At 40.8% G+C, this 24629-nt stretch overlaps 1 protein-coding gene across 1 annotated transcript in view; it reads right to left on the reverse strand.

Moving 5' to 3' along the window:
- LOC125982100 (short transient receptor potential channel 7-like) overlaps window positions 1-24629 on the reverse strand; it is a 47185-nt gene that overhangs the window by 16884 nt on the left and 5672 nt on the right. Inside the window, 6 exon segments of the mRNA XM_049742302.2 lie at window positions 7990-8254; window positions 10582-10815; window positions 11949-12165; window positions 15296-15460; window positions 17586-17768; window positions 21755-22517. Coding sequence (XP_049598259.1) covers window positions 7990-8254; window positions 10582-10815; window positions 11949-12165; window positions 15296-15460; window positions 17586-17768; window positions 21755-22517 — 1827 coding nt within the window.

Raw genomic sequence — 24629 nt, forward strand, 5'->3', positions numbered from 1 at the left:
AACCTGATCCCCCTGAAAGACATGTATACTGCTTGATCATTGCTGTGTATGGGATGCCAGCCATTGTCTTTGCTTTCCATTTACTCTCTCTTTTATTTGCTCACTCCACTGACTCCTTCTTCATTATAATCCCATTGCTATTGCTTTTATATCTGTCATCCAATCACCCCTCACCCCCTTGTGAATTCCAGCAGCTTTCAGCCATTACTCCATCCTTCATCTATTCCTTTCAATTATAGAACCCCCACCCCCTTCCTCCTCCCTGCACACACACTTTCACAACTCGCATGGTCCTCCTCTTTTTATGATCTACAGGGACATGCTCAGTAGCTCGGAGTTAATGTGAAAGTTGACTTTGCAAAGAGATTGTCCATCACTGCTCTGAAATTTCTGCCCAACCTTTTCAAATAATATTGTATATATATATATATATATATATATATTTATGATATTGAATGTCGTTATCTTTTTTAATAGCGACTGACCGTTTCCTCTTCAGGCTGACTGACAAATATAGATGACTACTTAAATATTCATTTGTCATTTTCTGGTGCCAAACTCACCGTCACCATAGTGATAGCAGGGTTGCGAGTCATGCATGTGCCGCTTTTAAGGAAGTCAGGGAACCTGCTATTGAAGCGTGTTCATATATTTGAAAGCGAGACAATGATTTTGTGTGTTTTTGTTTTGTAAGGTGTTGTGATTTGAGCACTTAGTGCATGGGAAATTATCTCTCTTGGTGATTAGATAATAAATGCGCAGCATTCATACAGAGCCTTTCTAATCCTCCTGGGACACATTTCCAATATTGCTTTTTTAAAACAATAATGAAACAAGTGGAATGCTGTAAAGATAAATACTATGCTGTTTACATACATGTGGATGGCAGAGCCTACAGAGCAGCTTTTGTTCACAACACCTGAGAAAGTTTGGGAAGGAATGAAGCTTTTTCCAATTACTAGGTGGCCACCCGACCACCTGAGCCGTAGCTACTGCAAATTAGTTTTCGAGTGATGCGTTAACAAAGTTTAAAGTGACCTTTTTCCAACAACTCTATGTGAGTCGGCATGTCTTTCTTGATTGTCAAAGCAAAAATGGTCCAAGTGGGATTACAGCTGACGTACAACAAATTCAGAATACCGGAAACACGCTCACTAAAATAATTTAAAATGCACAAATTGGGAGAATGGAAGTCCAACAACTATACCTACATACCTAGGAAAGTAACGCCTTATAAAGACTTTAAAAGGCCATTCTTGTCTAAAGTTGCTACAGTATATAAATGATGTTCATCTGCTAATAAGAGTGCTGACTACAATTTCCTCATTTTGGTGTTTCCACTATTGTAATTGACGAGAGTCATTCAGTAAATTAATATATTATTTTTTAAAGTTACTTTATGTTGTATTTGAGATTGTTTAAAATCGTACAATCATATTTATCAATATTTTTTTTAAATAGTCTGGGAAAAAATGATTACAGTGTTTTAATGCCAATGTCGACTTTGTTTTTATATTCGTGATTTTTGAAGGAGCCGCAGTCTCTGCATTTTATGAACCTTTCTATTTTTCTGTTTTTTCTGACAGTTAAAATGTTCAGTCGAGTTAGGGGGGGGGGGGTACAGAAGACAATCACCTGGGGGGACAACAACTTTGAAAACAGTGCGTCCGCATCCAACAAATAACCCCGTGGGACGTTTGCACAGGTGTAGAAGTTCTTTCACACTATGGTACCAAATTAACTTTAGAGCCTGTTTCTAGTATTTGGGATATTCAGCTGCATGAGACATAAGAGTGGTTCTGGTGAGCATTGTTGAGCATTTTAATAAAAAATCTATGAAAAATTCATAAGAAAGCAGCATGTTTTTGTTGCGTTTTCTCATCATATTTTTAAGGTCTATTTTGTCTTAGTAACTAACAGTCTCCTCTACCCCCTTTTTTACTTCCACATTGGTGCAAGCTGCTCTCGACTCCCCTCTGAGCTAATAAAATGTCCTCTCTCTTTCTCTCTTTCTCTCTCGCCTCACCCAGCTATCTTCTTATTCTCTCGTTTTCTCAACAGGAACACCATCGTACTCCAACTCCGCCCCCCTCAGTGGCAAGCTAGACCTTCTGTCACGCTACTGTTATTTTATCTTCTTGGCAGTGTCACCCTCTGTTACTTGTCGCGTTGACTTTAAATTCTGGCCATCAGCCACAATCTTACATTTCTTTTATGATCTTTCATATCCCCTTTACCCTGCACTAACATTTGATTACATTTTGTTACAAATGCTTGTGTGTCCATCACAGCTCTGTCATCATCATACATCTCATCATACACAGAAAAATGAAACCAAAAGGCCCACAATGTACTCCGGTCACGATCATGAGGGGAAAAAAAATGATCTCTTGTCCAACCAGTTATGAGCAGTAAAATGCATGCAAGGCCAACACGTGCCAAGTCTGCGCGTCATCGCTTCTGTACAGTCAGCTTGACCTTCTCTCATCTTCTGTCACTCTCGCCGCTCATTTTCCCCTCCTTTGTTTTTGCATCCTGGCAGCTCCCATATTATTTGCCTGAATAAACTGCAGAGCCCCAAACGTCCTTCACTTTGCATCTGCATCCCTCCCTGCTGTTCTCTTTCCATCCTGTATTCCCTCCTTCTCCTATTGTCCGCTTCCTCTTTCCCGCACAGCAGACTTCACCCCCTTTTGTTTGTGGCACTGCCGTCTCCCTCTGATTGCAATTGATTTATTTTTTGTCCATTTGGCCTGTTTCATTTTGACATTTTTTGGATCAATAATAATTTTGTCTTTGAGTATCCTTAGCCTTTTCTTTCTTTTGATCCATTTTGCTGCTCTGCGCAATCCGTTTACACTTGATTGACTAAAACAGGAATACTCAAAGTGTGGTGCGTGGGTTTACAATAATGGTATTTGAGAGTTACTGAATTAAATCTTCAAATGGTACCATGTTAAATTTTGTATAATATACTATGTATGGCTGAAACAATTTTCAATTCATTACAATACATTTGTTAAGTACAGTTGTATTTAACTTTAAACTGCAACACATTTGCATTTAATCTTTTAGAACGGAACCATTCATTTAGGTGCAATTTTTACGTTACTTTGAGGTCAAATTTTTGGTTGATTCAATATTTAAGTACACATTTTTGATTTGTAATTATTTAAGCAATGTAAATTTTCAAAATGTGCATACTGCTACAGTGGTTTATAACCAATAGTTTTAGGAATAAAACCTTTGTCTCATGTTTAAGAATACTGAGTCTCCCATGTTATTGCATTTTTAATGTTGGTCATTATGGTGCCACTTGGGCAGCCAAATAATTTTAAAGTGTTCTTTGGTGTAAAAAGTTTGTCAACTAACGGACTAGAAATGGGAGGTATGTGGGTTTACTCGATTGGCCAAATCTGAATCCTGAAAACTGTGTGTGTGTGTGTGTCTGTGTGTGCCTGTGTGTGCATGTGTGCTACTTAAACAGTACAACCATATTGTTTGAACATCTGTTAAATTATGCAGAACGCAGGCATTATGCATGTGTGTATCTCTGTGTATTTGCACATATTGGGTATACTCACACTGGCCGCAACAATAGATAGACCGGCTCAATTGAATGTAGGAGTGTGCTAGCTATCGACCATATGTGGCCCACGGGAGCATTTGATCTGACTAGCCATGCAATTCAAAAAATAAATGAAACCTCAGAGTAACAGTTATGAACCCCCTGCTCAAATTACGCAAGAAAATAATGTGTGTATATATATATATATATCCATCCATCCATTTTCTGAACCGCTTAGTCCCCACGGGGGTCGCGGACGTGCTGGAGCCTATCCCAGCCGTCATCGGGCAGTAGGCGGGGGACACCCTGAACTGGTTGCCAGCCAATCGCAGGGCACACAGAGACAGACAACCAATCGCACTCACACTCACACCTAGGGACAATTTGGAGTCTTCAATCGGCCTACCAAGCATGTTTTTGGAATGTGGGAGGAAACCGGAGTGCCCGGAGAAAACCCACGCGGGCCCGGGGAGAACATGCAAACTCCACACAGGGAGGGCCGGAGGTGGAATCGAACCCGCACCCTCCTAACTGTGAGGCGGACGTGCTACCCAGTGCGCCACCGAGCCGCCCTTATATATATATATATATATATATATATATATATATATATATATATATATATATATATATATATATATATATATATAGTATATAATATATATACATACATACACACACACACACACACACAAACACACACACACATACACACACACACGCACACAGACGTATTGATCTGACAAAAGGTGTATCAAAATTCTGACTTTATAATGGTTACAATGATGATGGTTATTTAGTTGTTATTAGAGTGCTGCTTTAGTTTATATTAATTTGTACCTTTTCTCTCTTCTTTGTCATTCAGTGTTCATTGTTTGTCATGTGAAACAGTTGTGGAATGTTTTTAGCATTTTTGTCAGTTTGTGACATTCATTGGAGGAGAGTATCTTGCTGTTTTGTGCCTTCACGCAGAGAATTTTGCGAATGAGAGTATGCTATCGGCACACTAAATATTTGCGTCAAACACATATTCAAAGTGATTTTTTGTTTTTAAAAGGCAGACTGTTAAATAGTGATTTTTTTTGCAGTCTTATCCATTTTGTACATATGTCCCTTCATTTGGTTGGGACAGGTCACCTGCATCAGGTACCAAAATCAGTAAACGTGTGAATGCTTTAGTCAAAATGAGAATGTGTGTACGTGTGAGTGTGAAAGAAGATGCAACTGATGCCACATGTTTCCATCTAACCTCCTCACCCTAAATCTCCCACCCCAAATGGCCCCTCCTGGGGTATCATTAACACCTCCACCTGGCTCTCTCCTCATCTTCCTGCTTCAGAGCATCAAACATATATGCCTTGGTCGACAGCATACGTCTCACACATACCCACAAACGAAAAGATGCTGTCAAGATTGAGATAGGAAACATTTGAACTTAAATTAGTCTTGGAACATCTCACCATTGAAATATACATTTTGGGAAATAGTGGTGCCTTGAGATACAAGTTTAATATGTTAAGTGACCATGATCATAACTCAAAACTCTCAAATCATCTTTTCCTATTGAAATGAATGATAATTGCCTTAATCTGTTCCAGCTTCCCCCAAAACATTTAATGTAGAAAATTAACAATATACTGTAATGTCTGTTCATTATTGGAAATGTGAAGGCGGGGCCAGTTGAGTGGGAACTGACGTCAGAAAAAGTGAGTGGAGCGTATGGCCGGGAGTTGTGGCTGCCAGCAGCTCATGTATGAATGTGTTCTCTGTCCCTTCTTTTCTTCAATAAAAAGCAACCAAGTTGCACTAGCGGCTGTGTGCATCCTTGACCATGACATTACAGGCATTACAATATTACACTATATTTATTTGGGGCAATTTTAAACACACAAAGTAATATTCCCTTTGTTGCTTCTTTAGTTTGAGTAAACCCCAACTGGAAGTGGCATCAAACAACCTGGAGGCTATTTTCTGATTGCTATGCTTTGTAAAGTGTGATGATTTGAGTTTACTACCACTATAAAGTGCTTGTAAAAAAAGGAATGATCTATTATATCTCATAAACTTGTCGGTTGGGTCACTCAAGCTATCACTCTAACTACATAGAGTGAATGCTGTCTCTCACTTGAAGTCAGACTTCATTTACCTGTGACTGTGTGGAAAAGTGTCTGCATGGAAAACAAAAATGGAAAAAAGTAAGGAGGAGGGCTATACACATCTCTAACCCTGTGGGAAGATGTTGGAGAGTGTCCGTGGGAATGTATGTCCATTCATCCAGAACAATATTTGCCAGGTCAGATATTGGAGCTGAGTGAGGGTTTAGCTAACAATCTGTTCAAGGTCATCCCAAATGGGTTTGTGTCAGGTTCAGGCACAAGTTTTCCAACACCAAACTCCTCCAAGCATGGCTTGATGCATCTGTGCACTGGGCCCCGCAATCATGTAGTTAGAGAACATTGCCATGCCCAAAGCTTTTTCTACAAAGATAGAAGCATGATACATTGTTATGCAGCAACAAATGAGATTTAGTGGGTAGTTAAGAAAAGTCCCCACCCCCTTTTTTTATTCAAAATAGAATTCCAGGGTGTAAAGAGGTGCTGTGCAGAGCATACCCCACAAATTAATAAACATATTGTGAATTGGCAAATAGTGCATTCATGTTTATTAATGAGGCATACTATTTACTAAGATGTGTGTTTTAAATACCATTAGATTATATAAGTGTAGTTCAGCTGAGGGGTTTTTGAGAAAACGCTGTAGGTTGAGACCAAAGTCAGACTGACCCCTGATGGCGTAAGTAACAACTGCAACGTGTTTCTTATTGTACAAGGATTTAACTTTTTGCTCCCTCCATATGCCTTCCACAAAACAATGAAGGCAATTGAAGGTGAATCAGAGCGAAGTGCAGCTAACTCCGGCAGACACTGGTGGGAACCTAATTCCTATGATACGTAAAATGTACTTGATTGGTATTTCACTAATGAGAGTTCTTTTTATTCCCAAAGGAGAGACAGCTAAGCACTGGAATGCATCCCACCCAGCTGTCTCTCTAATTTTAGGGTGACTCTCTCTATTACAGCCGGTGTCTGTCTGCTCACCTCATAGCCTGGATCTTTGGCTCTGAGTGAGCAGCCAAGCAGAACTTACCACTTCTAAGACGCTTGTGCAGCAGCTCTGCACAAGAGCTTCTCTATATGCACAGCACAAGCATGAAAAGTGGAGTCCTTGCGCTGCAGGTAGAAAACCTACACCTCTATTTGGATTATGCAGAGAGTATTTAAGACATGGCCACGGGCAGTAAACAAATGCCAATAAGTGCTACAAAGACAACAGATGCTACTACCTAACAGCAATTTGGAAAACACCAGACAAAATTAATCGCGTTCACGTTTCCTCATCCGTCCTCGATAGTTAAGAGAGCCAAACAGAGTAATTTATGCAAATTACAAACAGTCTTATCAGATTCAGTGCAAATTGTGCCATTTCAACTGCTGACAAAATGAGACAAAAAATATACTATTTGAGGGGATCGTAAGACTAAAACCAATGCATTATTTTTACATCGTTTGAAAAAAATACATAAAACTAAGCATACAGTTATGACTTGTGTTTTATTTCTTTGTGCTAATGAAGTTTTTAATTTTGACTTTTTACTTCTCAGACACACACACACACACACACACACACACACACACGCACACACACGCACACACACACACGCACACATGCACCCCCACACACATAACCTCTCTTTTATTCTCAATTGCATGGAACAGGTTGGAAATGTTAAATATTAGTTGACATGAAATCAAGTGCCATTGGGACTTTAACTTTAACTTAATAAATTTGGAGCCGAGGAAGTGTTGTAATAACAAGACTTGTCATAACATTCAACTCATATTTTTGGCGAGATATGTAATACAGTGCTAGAGGCCTGTTAATTTTAAAAGCTCGCAAAGCTAATACTTGAAGCAACAATCAAGCTGTTTAGCCTCTGCCATCTCGTTCTGCCTTATGCTCTGTAATTATTCTTCATACTGCAGAATGAGTACAATCCACTGCATTGAATATTAACGGTACATCATTTGCACTGTAAGGCTGTAAAGCTCTAAATTGATCAGTCCCTCGCAATCTCAAGTTGCAAATAGGTAGTTCAGGGTTTTTTTACATTCTTTTAAACTATGTTATTTACTGTATGGTTTATTAGAGGACAATATTAAAGCAAGGTATATTTCCTTTTAAGAAACACACTTAAAACAATGCTGATGTTTTTGAGAATGCCGGAACAGATTAATGGCAATTCACGTCATTTCAACGGAGAAACATTATCAAGATGGGAGTTTTTTTTGTGACGAGAATGACCATCACAGACAAAATAGTGCCTCATCAAGAAATACACAAAAATTAAAGGTGTAACTCACGTGGTAAAGGCTGGATTATATTTGGCTCCCAGGTAGTAAGAGTACAGGTTGAACATGCCAATCATGAAGGCCACAAACACCATGATGAAGATGACCATGAACTTGAAGATGTCTTTGACCGTACGTCCCAGCGAGATCTGCAGTGGGCCGAAGCTCTCGTTAGCTGGAAGGATGTAGGCGATGCGCGAGAAGCTCAGCACAACCGCGATGGCGTACAGACCCTCAGAGATGATCTGGGGGTCTGACGGGCGCCACTTGTTCCTGGCTGGAGGAGGAGGGGAGAAAAAATGGAATGAAGTGATCATCTACTGAAGCTGTAACTGTTTTGCGATGGTGTAGTCATTAGACAATCCTACATCAACTACAAAGGGTTTGATTAAAACAAAACAAAACAAAACATTTATGACAGAGAACAGATTATTACAACTTCATCAATCGTGCAGGTGTTCCTAATTAACTGTCCTAATAGCATCAATTCTAATATTTGCATGTACAAAATAAACATTTTGAGTCATCTGTTTTCAAGTGAAGCAAGAAACTGGATAAAGATGAAAAAGCCAGCATTACTGAGATGACCCTGGGTGATGGGTAGAACTGACAAGCGATGGATGTGAGATCTGTGGGGAACAAAGAGAGGGGATAAAGAGATAGACAGTTCGGGGAGAATTAAGAACAGACCCCGCAAGCAGGAAAGAGTAATGGGCTTTGGATAAAAAGTAAATAAAGCGAAGAAAAACAACAGCAGGCACACGCTAGGGAGGAAGATGGAAAGAGTACTTGTGGGAATTGTTATGGTGGTCCTGAAAAGACATATGGAGGGCAGTTAAAGGTGATGATCACTGACAATGAGGAAGGGAATAAATCATATGGTGCAGCGTTAATGTGTCGTGACAGAGTCACGCCACTAGATGACAGCACTGATGAAGATTATTTTCCAAGATGCAAACAGTGCAATAGCAGCACATTTCACTACAGTGCAATGAAATATGTTATTTAATAATCGCGGATGTTTCGTTTAACATCAAATCATACTGTGTGTTTCTCTAAAATACTGTCGCTATGTCCATGGGATGCAAACAGAGCACACTCACTCACTCACTCACTCACTCACTCACTCACTCACTCACTCACTCACTCACTCACTCACTCACTCACTCACTCACTCACTCACTCACTCACTCACTCACTCACTCACTCACACACGCACTAACACGGACGCACACACGCACGCACGCACGCACACACACGCACGCACACACACGCACCCCCCCCCCCTCACACACACACACACGCACGCACACACACGCACACACACACACACACACACACACACACACACACACACGCACACACACACACACACACACACACACACACACACGCACACACACGCACACACCGGTCTTTATTTCAAATTCAAATAGATGACGTTGATATTTTGAATTTGAAATTTGCACTCTATTAAATCTTTTTGTATAAGTTAGATTTTTTGTAATTAATTCATGGGTCGTTTCAATTAAGCAACATGTGCAGCACAACAGTGACTTAAATATATTTCAAAATGTGCCTTGTAACCAGGATAAACCATCCTGTTGCACATTAATATTTTGTTGAATCAGTCACTTGCAGCGCTTCACGTTCCCCACATTTTGATGTTATTGCCTCATTTCAAAAGGGAAAAAATAAAATGTCCCTACAAACAAAACCCCATAATAGTTTTACTAATTTTCAAAAAAAAAAAAACACTACGAAATCGTATGTACATTAGTATTCACAGTCTTTCGCCACAAAGCTAAAAACTGAGTCCGTAAAAAATAATAATGAATACCAGGCCTAGTCATGTTATAGTATAGGGCAGTGTAAGACCCAGTGTAAGCACAACTATGACAAGTTTGATTATTGGTGATATTGCAATTCAAAACTACGGACAATACCTAAATATTTGCAGTTGGGCACCCAGCGATTCGCAAATGCAAATTATTTACTTGTGTTTTTCATGAAAAATGTAAATTGAATTTTTATTAGCGTTCTTTGAAGAAATATTTGGGTTTGTATAACATAAAGATTGAGAAGCTTCATGGGCATCACGCTTCGCCAATCCGACGCACAATTGATGCTATCCATGGCAAGTTTCTGAACTGTTTGAAATCCATCCATCCATCCATTTTCTGAACCGCTTAGTCCCCACGGGGGTCGCGGGCGTGCTGGAGCCTATCCCAGCCGTCATCGGGCAGTAGGCGGGGGACACCCTGAACCGGTTGCCAGCCAATCGCAGGGCACACAGAGACAGACAACCAATCGCACTCACACTCACACCTAGGGACAATTTGGAGTCTTCAATCGGCCTACCAAGCATGTTTTTGGAATGTGGGAGGAAACCGGAGTGCCCGGAGAAAACCCACGCGGGCCCGGGGAGAACATGCAAACTCCACACAGGGAGGGCCGGAGGTGGAATCGAACCCGCACCCTCCTAACTGTGAGGCGGACGTGCTACCCAGTGCGCCGCCGAGCCGCCCTCTGTTTGAAATCTCTTGTTGAAAATAATACTTGAAGTACTTTTCCTTTGAAAAGCAATAATGGCAAACATCTCACCAAATGTAAAGTAGGCCACCTCATCAGGCAGCGAGGCATTGCTGAGGTCTTCATCTGGCACATGCAGGTCCACGTACTGCTGGGCTTTGGACGCCTTCAGGAACGCCATGAATCGTGCCGTAAAGGACGCCACAAAGATGGAAAGCATGCCAAAGTCTAGAAGGTTCCATAGGTGCATGATGTACTCTCGGGGTCCATCGCTCCAGATCTCTTTGCACTCGGACCAAATCATACCTGATGCAAGTGACCAACACAGAAGGTTCTTTCTGTTAGATATACGTAAATATTCAGAAATAGCACACGCCTTAATAATACACAGATGTTAAAATTTAAGTTCATTATTTATAATTCTCCAGATGTCCAACATGGGAGTCACAAATGGTCTCATTAAAAATCAACCCTGACGCCTTTGAAGCCAAAGCGATGAGCAAATTGCTCATTTGCATTGCGACCAACAGTGTAATATCTGCAACCATTAAAACAAACTTCTGGAATCATTAAGATTTTCTTCTTCCCAATTATTGCACTCACACACAAGGCCAAAAAAAATCATCGTGATGTGATACAAGTACAGTATAACAAACATCAGCAGGTTGCAAAACAGCTGAGTTCTGAGATTAAATTCATTTATCTCTCCATCTTCATGTTTCCTCACGTTGGTCATTACCATTTCATCTTCACAGGCTTTTATCTGTTCTCATTATCCTGCATTGTGTTGCTGTCACGTTTGCTCTGGTGAGGATGTATTTTCATCCCACTTTAAGATGAGACTCTACTTCTGACAGTTTCCATTTGGGCTTTGGGGAAGAAAACCCGACTGGTGCGTTCATTGTAATTCTACTTCATATCAATGTTGCTCCGCTGGCTTATCGTCACGGTGCATAAGTTTTATAACATGGATTCAATTAGACTGTAAAAAGGATGGCTGGTTTCTCCGGCTTGGATTATCATACAGCACTGATACCAATTTAAAGTAATTTTCTTTCTCCTCCTTGGATTATTTTACAGCACTGATACCAATTTAAAGCATTTTTTTTTTCATTACCTGATAACATGATTTAATAGGGGTCGATCTGTTTGTGGGCTTATTACTGTCTGCAGTTTTTGACATATTGTGACAACCTAGATGTCTTTATGGTGTGAAGAATGTTACAATTGAAGTTTTGTTAAAATGCAGACATAATTTACATAATACAAATACAAGAGGTAAGAAAATAACATCTCTGTTGAATCAATCTTTCAAAATGTAGAGGTACATACCTCAACAGACTCAATGAAGGCTCTTGTCTTGCTTTTTCACGATTTCAAGATAAATCGGGTGAATAAACGTGCCGTAATTGAAACTTCCTAAAGCAGTCAAAACTCACCCAACACCCACTTCATGATCAACATCTCTGTCCAGGAAAATTGTGTGGTCTTGACTCTGAACACCTGCCGTGGGTGGTCCGTAATGGTCTCATTGGGGAGGTTCTTGACGCCCTCAAAGCGGTCGGAGGCGTTGACCACCAGTAGACCCAGGAAGATGGTGAAGGAGACCGCATGAGCCACAAATTTCATAAATGGGCTCCTTAAGGTTTGACCTAACTGGAAGGAGAAAGGATCAAACTTTAGGAAAATTCTACAATGGTCATTGTACTGTACACTCCTCCCCTGAAACACAACACAGCTCAACCCTTAAACGATGCCTTATGCTCTTAAAATGATCTCCATCTGATCAATTCCTGCCATTGTATAAAAATGAGAAGCGTACCTTCCACAATAAAATAATTGTAATGCAAGCCAATGCACCTTGCAAAAGCACAAAAGATACCAGTGAAACTTCATCTGCTGTAAGTATATAGGAAGAAAAAAATAATAGTGTGGCCACCAACCTGACGGGCATCCTTAACGTGATAAATTGGGCCAATATACCGGCAAGCAGCACTACAAATGTGGTGAGAAGATACACACAGGAACTCTCCTTGGACTTGGAATTTCAATGGATGAAAGTGCTGATATATAAAATATTGAAGAGGCTCCATGTTAACTCGCACAGTGGGTATAAAAGGTCGACACTCGTCTGTTTAAATGCTCAGATTTTGTGATCTGCCGGGGATGGGGAATTATCCATTTACATCAAAACTCATTTGCTTACACGCCTGTCACCACTGAAAGTACTTTGGAGTGACCCCAAATAAAGTTCACTTTTTCTTTAGATTGTGTGTAAAATAATGACATTCAGGTCCATTCTATTCACGACTTGCACTGCTCACCTAAGCGTTGCTCGTAAAAATTCATATTTGCTTTGTTTTAAATGACAGGTTAACCTTATCAACAAATTTCATGATATGTATTTAAGGATGCAAGATTACTGTGTATGTGTACTGTGAATGAAACCAGTGATACTTGTGTACAACTATTGCATATGGTTGGAGTGTATAAAGGTCAAACAATCGGCAAAGATTGGCTAATTGTCCGATTATTTTGTTTGAAGGGCCATGATTAGAATATTTAATCTGATCCAATATAAAAAATAAATCAACACATTTCGCTAGATTAATAAAAAAAAAAAATGTTTGGTAATGAAACAACCCAGAACTGTATTTGATGTGACTCAGTATTTCGCTTGGCTACCCAATCTTGAAGTACTCCTTATCATCCCATGAGAACAATTCTGTCACAAGTGTATTTTATCAGCTGCCACAAAGATTAGGCAAAGATGAATGATTTAGGAGTGACTCTGCAACTGGAATCATCCCTGATTCCTAGTTCCACGTTATCATAAGGGCACATTCAATTGTTGATTGAAACAATTGAATTTCAAATTGTATCTACTATTTAGGACATAAATGACATTTGTGTAGATAGAAATAATAAGATATAAAAATGCCACAGTGCATCACTTGAAAAGAAAAATGCCTTACATGCTAACAGTTTCAGCACCTCTCTTCAAACCTGCTGTGTTTAATAATATCTTTCCACAGGAGACCACTACTATCCGCAGGTACTGCAGCACATAAGGTTCCAATACCATGCTTGCACACAGGCACACCACAAAGGTGAAGCTCGATTTTGTGAAAACATTCCCATGTCACTAGGACATGCTCCTTCAGTTGTTACGATGATAAGGTTGATTAGATTCACCTCCCTGCTTGAAATGAGATGCTTGTTCCAGATTGGTCTGACAACTGTGTGACAAAAGCTAATCGGTCTTCCAACAAAAGATCTGTTTTCGGTGAGCACATTTCAAGCATATAAATGGTGCTCCTTGTGTGTCTCACCAGGGTTGTACAGATATTTTGAAATGTGCACACACTCTCATTCTGCAACACATCCAAGCCCGGTCAACTTTTTTCGCAGCTGAGTGTGACAATAGTAAGACAATACTAGCTACAGTAACAGATGCTGTCATTTTTTTTCAAATGTTGTGTACAAAAAAGGATAATATTAGTTTTAATTGATACGATACAAAGACGTAGTCCAGGGTTGTGAAAGCCTTCTAATGTTCCCTAACATTTTTTCTACACAAGTATATAAAGGGGGCGGCTCGGTGGCGCACTGACAGCATGTCCGTCTCACAGTTAGGAGGGTGCGGATTTGATTCCACCTCCGGCCATCCCTGAGTGGAGTTTGCATGTTCTCCCCATGTCGGCGTGGGTTTTTTCCAAGTACTCTGGTTTCCTCCCACATCCCAAAAACATGCTTGGTAGGCCGATTGAGCACTCCAAATTGCCCTTAGGTGTGAGTGTGAGTGCAGATGGTTGTTTGTCTTTGTGTGCCCTGCGATTGGCTGGCAACCAGTTCAAGGTGTCCCCCGCCTACTGCCCGATGACTGCTGGGATAGGCTCCAGCATGCCCGTGACCCCCGTGGGGAAAAGCAGTATAGAAAATGGATGGAAGTATATAAAGGCTGTAATTAGTGCTTTCATTGATACCTAGCCAAACCGTCAAGTAAAAATGGATGGTTTGTACCATGTGGGTATTGATACATGGATTTTCCCTTGCGGTGCCATGGGTTTGAATCTCCCAGGAGACGAGGGTATATAGTACAAACAAGTTCCAAAAAAGGACAGCAATTCATACATCTATAGGGGCAAGTCAAAAAATGAAGAAAGAGAAAGAACAAGTGAAAATAATCCAAATATTTATCATGTTAGTAATACACAAGATTTGGATTCCTTTTTTTTTTTTTCTTCTGCTAAATATTTACAGCTCAGACTTGCGCTTTCTTTGCACTTTTCTGAAAAGACTTTGGACACAATTACCTTCACAAATACATAATGGCTGTGCATTTATATCCAAAATTAAAGGCTCTCTCAGCATTACTCCTCTGTGAGCATATGTACACTTTTTTAACGTTGTTTACACAATTAATCGAAGCACTTAAGAGGTCTTTGCAAGGCTTTATGGAAGCCCACTGTGCACAGAAACACACATGCAGGGACAGCGCTCAAAGCTCAATGATAATGTAGAGGATTAAATGACTACTAATCAAGGGGGATCTGGAGTTTTGCATAATAGCTCACTTATCTCAGGAGTAGATGTCATATTTCAGCATGTCACTTTAGATTCGAATAAACCTAATGCAGAACAAAAGAGCAAGGAATACGAGACGAGACCAGAGGAATAGACTAAACAATAATAAACCACCCCTCAAGCTTTGTTGTTCTCCACTTTGACTGTATTTCCAATGTGATAAAGTTCAATATAACAACAACAAAAAAAAACAACATACCTTGCTACATGGCATGATCCAGTAGGCAACAGCCAAGAATGGCAGGCCAACGGTGACCCCCAGCACGGTCCAGCATTTAACGCCAATCGACTGCTGCCTGAGACCAGGAAGGTTCTCATACCAAATGGTCAGTAGCTGTTGTTGGCAGTTCGGATGGGCGACAAACTGGGGAGAGAGGGTGACACAGGATAAAGTACAGAGTATAACAAAATAAGTTGGACGGAAATGGGAGAAAGAGAGCATAAAGGAAAAACGAAATGATTGTAATGGCAGCCTTTCATACAGTAATTGAAAGTCCTCAGGCAAACTGCAGGGCCCTGCACTGCAAAAACTTAAATTCTTTTGATTTTTTACACGAAAGCCGTCACTTAAGTTGTTGTATTTTAACATTTATGATTGTGGAGAGTGAGCTTACTCACATATTCACGAAAATTACAGTTTTTTCTTTTTGCATCGATTCCTACGCAAACAATTGACAAACGCTAACCTGCGTTTTCAAGCGAGCATGCTGGATCTTTGACAGCAACTGCATTGGATCCTTACACTTTCTTGTTTTTGTATTCTTTCACTAGCCCTTTCCTTTGTATTAAAATATCAAAAGAGACATTGCCTTCAAGGATCTCTCTTTTGCTTCACACCACAGCTAACATGATTTGCTATTGCGATAAGAGATAGAAGTTAGCAGGAGACAGTAAACTGGCGAAGCAGTGCTCAGTATTGCACACCACAAATAATTTGACATTGAGGTACAAGTTGACATATGCTGACATATAATTAAAATTGCTTTATTGATGTCAATTGTGTGGCATGTAAAAAAAAGATGCAAACTTTCCCATTAACATTCATCATTTAAATTGTGAGTGGTTATAAAGTAACTAACCATTTTAAAATATTAGTATTACCTTGGTAAAAGTTCATCACCGAATACTGCAAAACCTGTATGGCTTATTATAAATGTTCTAATGTGATCTAAAACCTTGCCTGTATTGCACATTCACAGAACGGCACACCAAGCTGTAAAACCAAATTAAATTTAGTAATCAGCAGTGAAACAAAAATATTTTTATATGAGGGTTACAGTATATTGATGCCACAAAATTAATCAAACACTCAATCAAACTTTCAGACCTTCATCTATTAGTTTCATTTGTCATTTTCATGGAGTGTGAATCTGCACTAATTTAGATCCAAAAGACAGATACATGATCCACTGACCATTCAGTGCATTGATTAATACGCATTCAACCAAAACAATTCCCATCCCTGAATCCAGCAACATGCATCACACACAGTCATGCGGCACCTGGTTTCCATGGCAAAAAGCCCCCTCCCTCCCTGTTTGTCTCCTGTGCAATTATCTCCCTGAGTTGGTCATGCTTGCTTGGTGAGAATTAAGGCCAGCATAAACAGCACGAGCAATACTTGCATGTGACACAAACATGCACATATAAACAAGAGATTTGGCCGAGGAGAGAAGATAGAGGGTCAAACAGTTAAGTTGCGCATTTGAAACTGAGAGGAGATGTGGTAGAGAAAATGGCAATTGGTGATTGTTTTGACATTTAGTCCAGCACAGAGTCCATGTTGCTTCTGCAATAGAAACTCCTGGGACTTTGTACATGATAAATGATTTGTGAAAATGCAACGAAAGGTAAAGTCCTCAAGGAGCTTCCTAGCGTGCGGTCACCATCAGGTGGTCCGGAATGGATGTGGCAGCATTCTAAAAGGTCATGTCAATCATGTGAGCTCATGTGGTTGTCACCAAAATAAATGCCTCCAAAGTACTGTAACTTCAAGCTCTCAGCACCCTTCGAATTACAATTGGACATTCAGGCGAATGCACATATACATGCAATATGGAAAAAAGGAACGCAAAAGGCTACTAGACTATGAGAACTTTTGTTTTGAGTTATTTGGGCAGACCTCAAATTGTATATGAACATATACATATATAGTGCAGACATCTGGGGGCAAAACAGCACTTGATTTGACACACCATGTAAAAGGGGTTATAGAAAAGCCTTTCCAATATTTTGGTCCCATTATTTATGACGGGGTGAAATAATAATGAGGATCCCTCAGTGTCTAATTGAAGTCATATCTCTCCAACTGTCCATTATTATCTTGGTGAAGGCATCATTTTTAATAGCACTTGCATTCGTAAATCTTATGAGATTTAGTGATAAAGTGGTAGGAGGGTGTGCTGGATAGAGGTGTACCCACCTTGAAAAAAGTACATATAAAAGTCGTAAAGTCTTTATAGTGATGGAATGGAATTCTATCAGTTTACCTTCTTCACTTCATACTTGATGGCCAGTTTGACACGGCTGAGGCAGGGTCGGTTGTAGGGACTCGGCGGGCACAGGTCAACATCACCGTTCACGATGGCTTCCACCTCTTCGGTGTTCCGACACAGGTCCAACACTCCCACCACAAAGTCTTTACACTGCATGGACAGCTTACGGTAGTCATTCTGAATCGTGGGCGGAAGATAGTAAGGTAAAGAAAAGGGTCAGACAACAGAAATGTACTGATAAACACTTGTTCCTCAGAAGTTGCATTCACTCTTGCTTATGAAATACGACTTGACATTTTAAAAGGGAATGACCTGCTGAATGATTTCACAATATTGATTGCCAGTGGAGGAAGTCTCCTTTTTATGGTATGCATAAACAACTCAATACAGTACAATTATGAACCCAAACAATGCAAAAAATTTGTAATAGTAGTTAAAACTACGTATTTTGGTAAGTCATAAAAAGAGATGAGCTGTACACTAAAAGAACAGTTTAATATTCACAATAGCAGGTAATTTGTGACATTTATTTTAGCCAATTTTCAGATGTCACGGCCAGTCTGACACAACCGGTAGGCAATGTATGAATAAAAATAGGTATACCAATTCTAAATTGCTATGTGGACAAAACAGGGAATAATAAATGTTGCTGCTTATGTGTTTTTTGCTGGTGACATGCTTATGGGAGCAATTTGTAACCTTTGAATACAGAACACAATTATTTTTTCATGTCAATTAGAACACGTGAAAAATACAACACCAGCTGATAAGCAAGATGACTATACGTACACAGCATAAGGCTTGTATAATGGCCTGGAACATATGCAAGAGCAAAAAGCACAGACTAGTTTAAAATAATGTCTCGGCCGCTTGCGCTTTTGAAGACTAAAAGAGACAGACAGCAGGGATTCTTAACACTATAACAATCATGGTTGGTTACATTGGGAAAAGGAATATGTAAAACATGTTCTGCATAAGAATATCAATAGCGCTTGCATTGTAAGACCCACATTAGGGTATTACACGCACATATGAAATTTCACTCAGCATTCAGAGTATGTGGTTTGTGCAATGGGATGGGGGAGATGGGGGGGGGGAGATAAAGGCATTGGGATGATGTTGTGAGAATGAAAATGGATCCAGTTGTGTGAAGTAGAGGGTAATCGGTCACGGTCGAGTGACTCACATATAAAGTAATGCAATATGTGTGAAGATGGCTGAAAAAAGGATTTCTGTTCTTTTTCTCAAAATGCTAATACCGCTCTTCTCACATTTAGTTTTCTGCATTAGAGAAACCCCTCAAGTAGAACAAAATCTGTTTCTAAATACTGGGCAAGCTCCAATTGGGTCAGGTAGTGCTTCCGGTTATGGTTGCTTTTGCAAAACAGCACTTTTTCAGCTTTACATTACGTTCTTATTCAACTTCCCCTCTTGTCATCATAGCCATATCGAACTAAGTGGCCAGGAAACACATTTATACTCCATTTCCAGATTTTTTTGTCTGTATATTTTGGTTGAACTCTTAAATGTACGGGGCATTCAACAAGAGGTTAAACATTTTGTTCCCCACTGTTACACTAAAGAAGACCAAAACTAAAATCTCAATAATTATTGATGTTGACTGATATGAAATAGTGATATTGTGAAACACTTTTCAACATTATCTTTCAACATTTACAGAGTCTTTGAGGTGTGTACTAACCTCACCTTCATTTGTCCTTCATACCGGCTCTTTGAATGATTGAGAGGTTAAGAGACTGCATGTGTCTGTGGGCCCTTATGAGAAATTGATGCGCTGTCTTGAAAAGCGTGTTGTTGAGAGATAAATATTCTGCTGCCAGGGGAAGCCCTGATACACATTTTCATAAACTGTTCTTCATCCCTGTGCTGTGACAGGTTGTGTACTTGTGTGTTGTTTGCGGTTGTCTTTGTTGCACACACAGGATTAAACCCTCCCTCTTGTGTGTGTAAATGTCACATCAAACATCATAACTATGCATTTCATCAACATGTCGACACTGAGAGTTTGAATCATGTGATTAATAACAGCAGTGTCAAAAGTTAGAAAAGGACACTGTCTGTGAGTGATGAAATGAAGTGTCAGACTCAGGAATATTGTGATTTTTTTTCACCTTTGGTAAAGGTTGTTTGTTTGTTATATCAGTCAGAGCAACACCCCCACTGAGGGAGGACAGCCTGCAGGACACCGCACACGCCGTGTTCTCATTATTCGACTGGTTTCCCTTGCGATATTGCTGTGCTGCTCATGTTTCAGAACTGTGAGGTGGAGAGCAACCTTTGTGCGCAGTGCTGTTCAGCTCCTCAACTTCAAAATTTCACTGCCCTCCCCCCCGGAGCCCTCGGCACCTGCCTATCCTTCAGCAATGGAGCTCTTATCCCGCATTGATTCCACATTTTCAAATATTTTACAATAGTGAGATGATAAAAAAAGAGCCAGCAATAGAAGACAGACTGGTGATAATGAAATGGTAATGAGACAGATGAGTGCCAACATAACTGTGTTCCCTCAGGTGCGCCCTTCTCATTAACTTGTCTGGAGACGGGGAACACAGTGAGTGGAGAGGCTGGATGACAAACAAGACTGGGTAGACAGACGGAAGAGTTGGATGAATGAGGTGATGGCCAAATTAAAAGAGAAACAAGACATGGGCAGATAAGGAATGAAACAATTCATCAGCAAAATTGAAATTGCTATCAGATCGTTGCTATCTGATGTGATGATTTAGAACAGTGATCGTCAACTGGTGGCCTCTGGGCCGGACAGGATTCCATAATTATGAGAATCAAATAAAAGTCTGACTCACAAAGGCTGAAAATGCCTTATGTTTTGTAATGAAAACATATATAAACAATAAACACCAAACATAATGTTATGCCTCTTTTCTTTTTTTGTGATATTATTTGAGCGTCAGGCCCCAAATGTGACTGTCCAGTACCATTCTACACCTCTGACAAATCTAGTCGGTGACCCCGATTTAGACTGCAAATAGTTGAGTGTAATCAACTGGATTAACAAAATGGGAACAAACGTATTGGGAGTCTTGGATATGACATCCACTGGTGGCGAAAATGGAAAAAATACATGGAGTCGGCCTCCTCCTTATCGCTATGATAGTTTTCACTCAGCTGGGAATTCCTTTATGCCTTTTGAATTGTGCACTGTGCACTGTGCACTGTGCAGAGAGTTGGAACAGAACTGAAATTCGCCAGACTTTAGAGCAGGGATGGTCAACTTAAATAATGGAGGGGGGGGGGGGGGGTAGTCACATTTATTCATCAGCGTTATTGGGGGGGGGGGGGGGGGGGGGGGGCAGGGGACCATGCACTTTTTAACCAGATGTATGAAAAAAATTATTTCGTTCTGATGTTGGCAAGTTTCCAGACTATTCAGAACATTCTGTGTATTATTGGACATAGGAATCTGGCGATGAAAAATTACTTTGCATTGCTGCCCTTGTTGTTCCATTTAATGGTCTTGCTGGTACCATTGGCATTGGTATGAATCAAGCCAAAGGTTACGTGATGAGGCTAATTGATGGCCGGCCGTGTTCTGTTTCCTCCATCATCACAACACCATTTTTATGCTTCTGTTGTTTCAATGACACAAGTACATTGTACAAACCAAACAGGGAGTGAGTAATCAATGATGGAAATTGTCTGGGCTAATGGCAACTATAATATTCCTCTTAGGTTACCAGCTACGTATCTAGCATCTGTATTATTTTGATACACAGAGAATTACTTCAATGAAACGGCTGCGGCTCGGTGGCGCACTGGGTAGCACGTCCGCCTCACAGTTAGGAGGGTGCGGGTTCGATTCCACCTCCGGCCCTCCCTGTGCGGAGTTTGCATGTTCTCCCCGAGCCCGCGTGGGTTTTCTCCGGGCACTCCGGTTTCCTCCCACAACCCAAAAACATGCTTGGTAGGCCGATTGAGCACTCCAAATTGTCCCTAGGTGTGAGTGCGAGTGCGAATGGTTGTTTGTCTCTGTGTGCCCTGCGATTGGCTGGCAACCGGTTCAGGGTGTCCCCCGCCTACTGCCCGATGACGGCTGGGATAGGCTCCAGCACGCCCGCGACCCCCGTGGGGACTAAGCGGTTCAGAAAATGGATGGATGGATGGATGAAACGGCTGCAATTTACCTTGAATTCTGTCTCAATGTTGGCCAGTCTGGCGAGTTCGTTGCTGAGCTCCAGGGCAGTCAACACTGGGTCTTCGCTGCTGAGTGACAGGTAAGCTGCACTGGCCAGGGCCTTGTATGCGTTCATCCTTGAGCGTGAATGACTGAACGAGTCTTTTTTCTGTTTCTCCACACACTCTAAGCACTTGCAGAAGTAGTCGTGAGGCCTCTCTATGCGAGCCCCTTTGGTCAAGAGAATGTGAACTATCTCATACTCTTGGCAGTGAGCAGCCAGGATGATGGGTGTGACGTCATGTGAGAAACGTGTTCCATCCTCATCGTAAGCATAGAAGTCGTCATCACGCATCTCCTGCTCCAGAGGACTCAAAGCCAGGCGGAGACCCCCGCCAAAGGCAGGGTGGCCGAGGATGGCTTCGACGATGCGAACGTAACCCTTGGAAATAGCCAGAAGGAGGCCGTCTCCGATCCGAGCCAAGCCGTCCTTCTTCAGGAGCAGCTCAGTTACCTCGAGATGCTCATTTCCTACAGCCAGTTGCAACGCATTCTGACCCATGTAGTCCACACAATTAAAGTTGAGGGTTTTGGAGTCTTCCAGCATTTTACGCACTACCGGAATATTCCCGTACTCGGCAGCATCTAAAAAACGCTCCTCTTCTGCAGTGAGAGCTGAACCACGCTCATTGAACATGTAGGCTGGGCCGCGGACTGCCTGGCGACGCCCCTTCTCCCTCAGCGTGGTGTGCCGACGATGCATAGTTTCCAGCCTGTGATGAAATGGTGAAGAAAAATTAAGGTAATCCAGCTAAGAATAGTGAGGCAATAAAGCAAGGACGCAAAAGGCAGTATCATTAAATGCACTGCACTTGCTGCTTTAAAAGAGTATAAAGTAATTACAGGCTCCTAAATTGATGTACTTTGTTCGCAGGGATTGGTCAAACTTAATCATCAAATTTTTGGACCTTTTTCTTGGCACCCCAAGAAAGCATTCACAATGCTGGGACCGTTGCGGCACAACCAGGGTCTTAGCTAATCAAAAGGTGATTTCAGGTCACAGACTATTAGTGAGAGGTGAAGCCATCACCTGAATGGTCTCTGGCATCCATCCACGCACTTTCTGTAGCGCTTGACCTGTTCAGGGTCACGGGTGAGCTGGAGCCAATCCCAACTGACTTTTGGGCAAAAAGTGGACGACACTATAAACTGGTTGCCAGTCACTTGCAGTATCGCTGGCACGCCTTTATACTTTGCACTCAAACGAAGTGATGCTTTCAATCACTCCAAATCCTCCAAACGCAACCACGATGAATAGGAGACACCGTCGCGATACTATTGTCAACATGCAGCACTGGATGTTTTTAAGAGATTCATACAAAACTATTTTCCACTTGTGTAGAAGAGGTTCATTTTAGTTTATTTTCAGGGTTGCCCTTAAGATTGATCCCTTTGAGCACACGATAAAGTCACTATAGTGAGGGGAACTCAATCCCAAAAGGTCTTTGTATGCTGTGACTTTGACCTGAAGTGTGACAAAAGTCAAAAGGACAGGAGGCTTCTAAAGAACACGAGGCCAGGGATGGAACACTTTCATCTTTCAAGTTATTATATGGTCCGACTCAGAAATCGTCACAAGAATGTGACCGCAGCTACTGCACACAGGAAAAGTAATAAAAAATGTATTGTGATAGAAAAGTGCCACGTTGTTTTCACCTAGCCTTCCCTTATTGTTAGTTTCCATACTTTCCATTTCTCTTTCTCCATCTATTTGACAATTTGTGATTCAAATCAGATTATGAATTATAAAAATGGTCACTCAGACGTTTTCCACAGTTGCGTGTTTGTGTGCGTGTGCCACAAAAGAGATTAAAATAATGTGTTTACATAAATTGTGCCTGCTCATTCTTGTGGGATTAGCACTTTGGAGCACCCTGGTGATATATTGTGAAGAACATCCTCAGCACTATTGTTCCATGGCATTATTATTCATCCTTTTAAAATGCGTGAGACTAAGACTGAAGTGAAAGGTTTGTTTGTTTGTTTGTTTGTTTGTTTGTTTGTTTGTTTGTTTGTTTGTTTGTTTGTTTGTTTGTTTGTTTGTTTGTTTGTTTGTTTGTTTGTTTGTTTGTTTGTTTGTTTGACATCTCAGACCTATGATACTCCTCAAGGAAGACTACTCAACCTGTTTTTATCTTCATTTAGTTACACTTGGAAACATCACCGCCTGTATATAGTTGACATCTATAAACAATTAATTCTCTGCTCCTATAGATATAGATAAGATATAACTGCACCTTGGAATTATTTTACATTATGATTTGACATTTTACTTGTGGTTTAACAAGACGTGTGCCATGGTATACCTTCTACAATATTACTGCTGTATTTTGGGGGGTGATAAAAGTTTGAACTATTGCAAAACGACACTGTAGGGGCATGATGACGTATTCCATATGTTCTCATTCTGGCATGCACCCGCTGTTCCCTACCATTGAACCACAAAACAACAATGTCAAAGAGTGTGCAGCTCTGCACCATCTTCATCCTCAAATGAATATTTAGTGCCTAAATTGGGAGCTACTTTGCTTAAGTTAAGAGGAAACAAACTATAACTTAAACGCACGTTCAAAGACACGAGAGGAAAACATAAAAACAGCCCGTGGTTTTGGGTGTACAAGTGAATACAAGTTTCAAACGAGCATTGCTGGAGGATTCATTAGTCACTCAAGGTGACAAAAAAGCAGACAGTGAAGTGTTCGGGTTTCGCCCAAATGAGACACAATCACTGAGAGAAAGAAAAAAAAACACATTTGCCTGTGATGTACAAATCCTGACGGCACAAATTGGCTGCTATAGATTTTCTCTTCCTCTATGACCTGAGG

The sequence above is a fragment of the Syngnathus scovelli genome, chromosome 1, assembly GCF_024217435.2.
Source record: "Syngnathus scovelli strain Florida chromosome 1, RoL_Ssco_1.2, whole genome shotgun sequence".
NCBI classification, from domain to species: domain Eukaryota; kingdom Metazoa; phylum Chordata; class Actinopteri; order Syngnathiformes; family Syngnathidae; genus Syngnathus; species Syngnathus scovelli.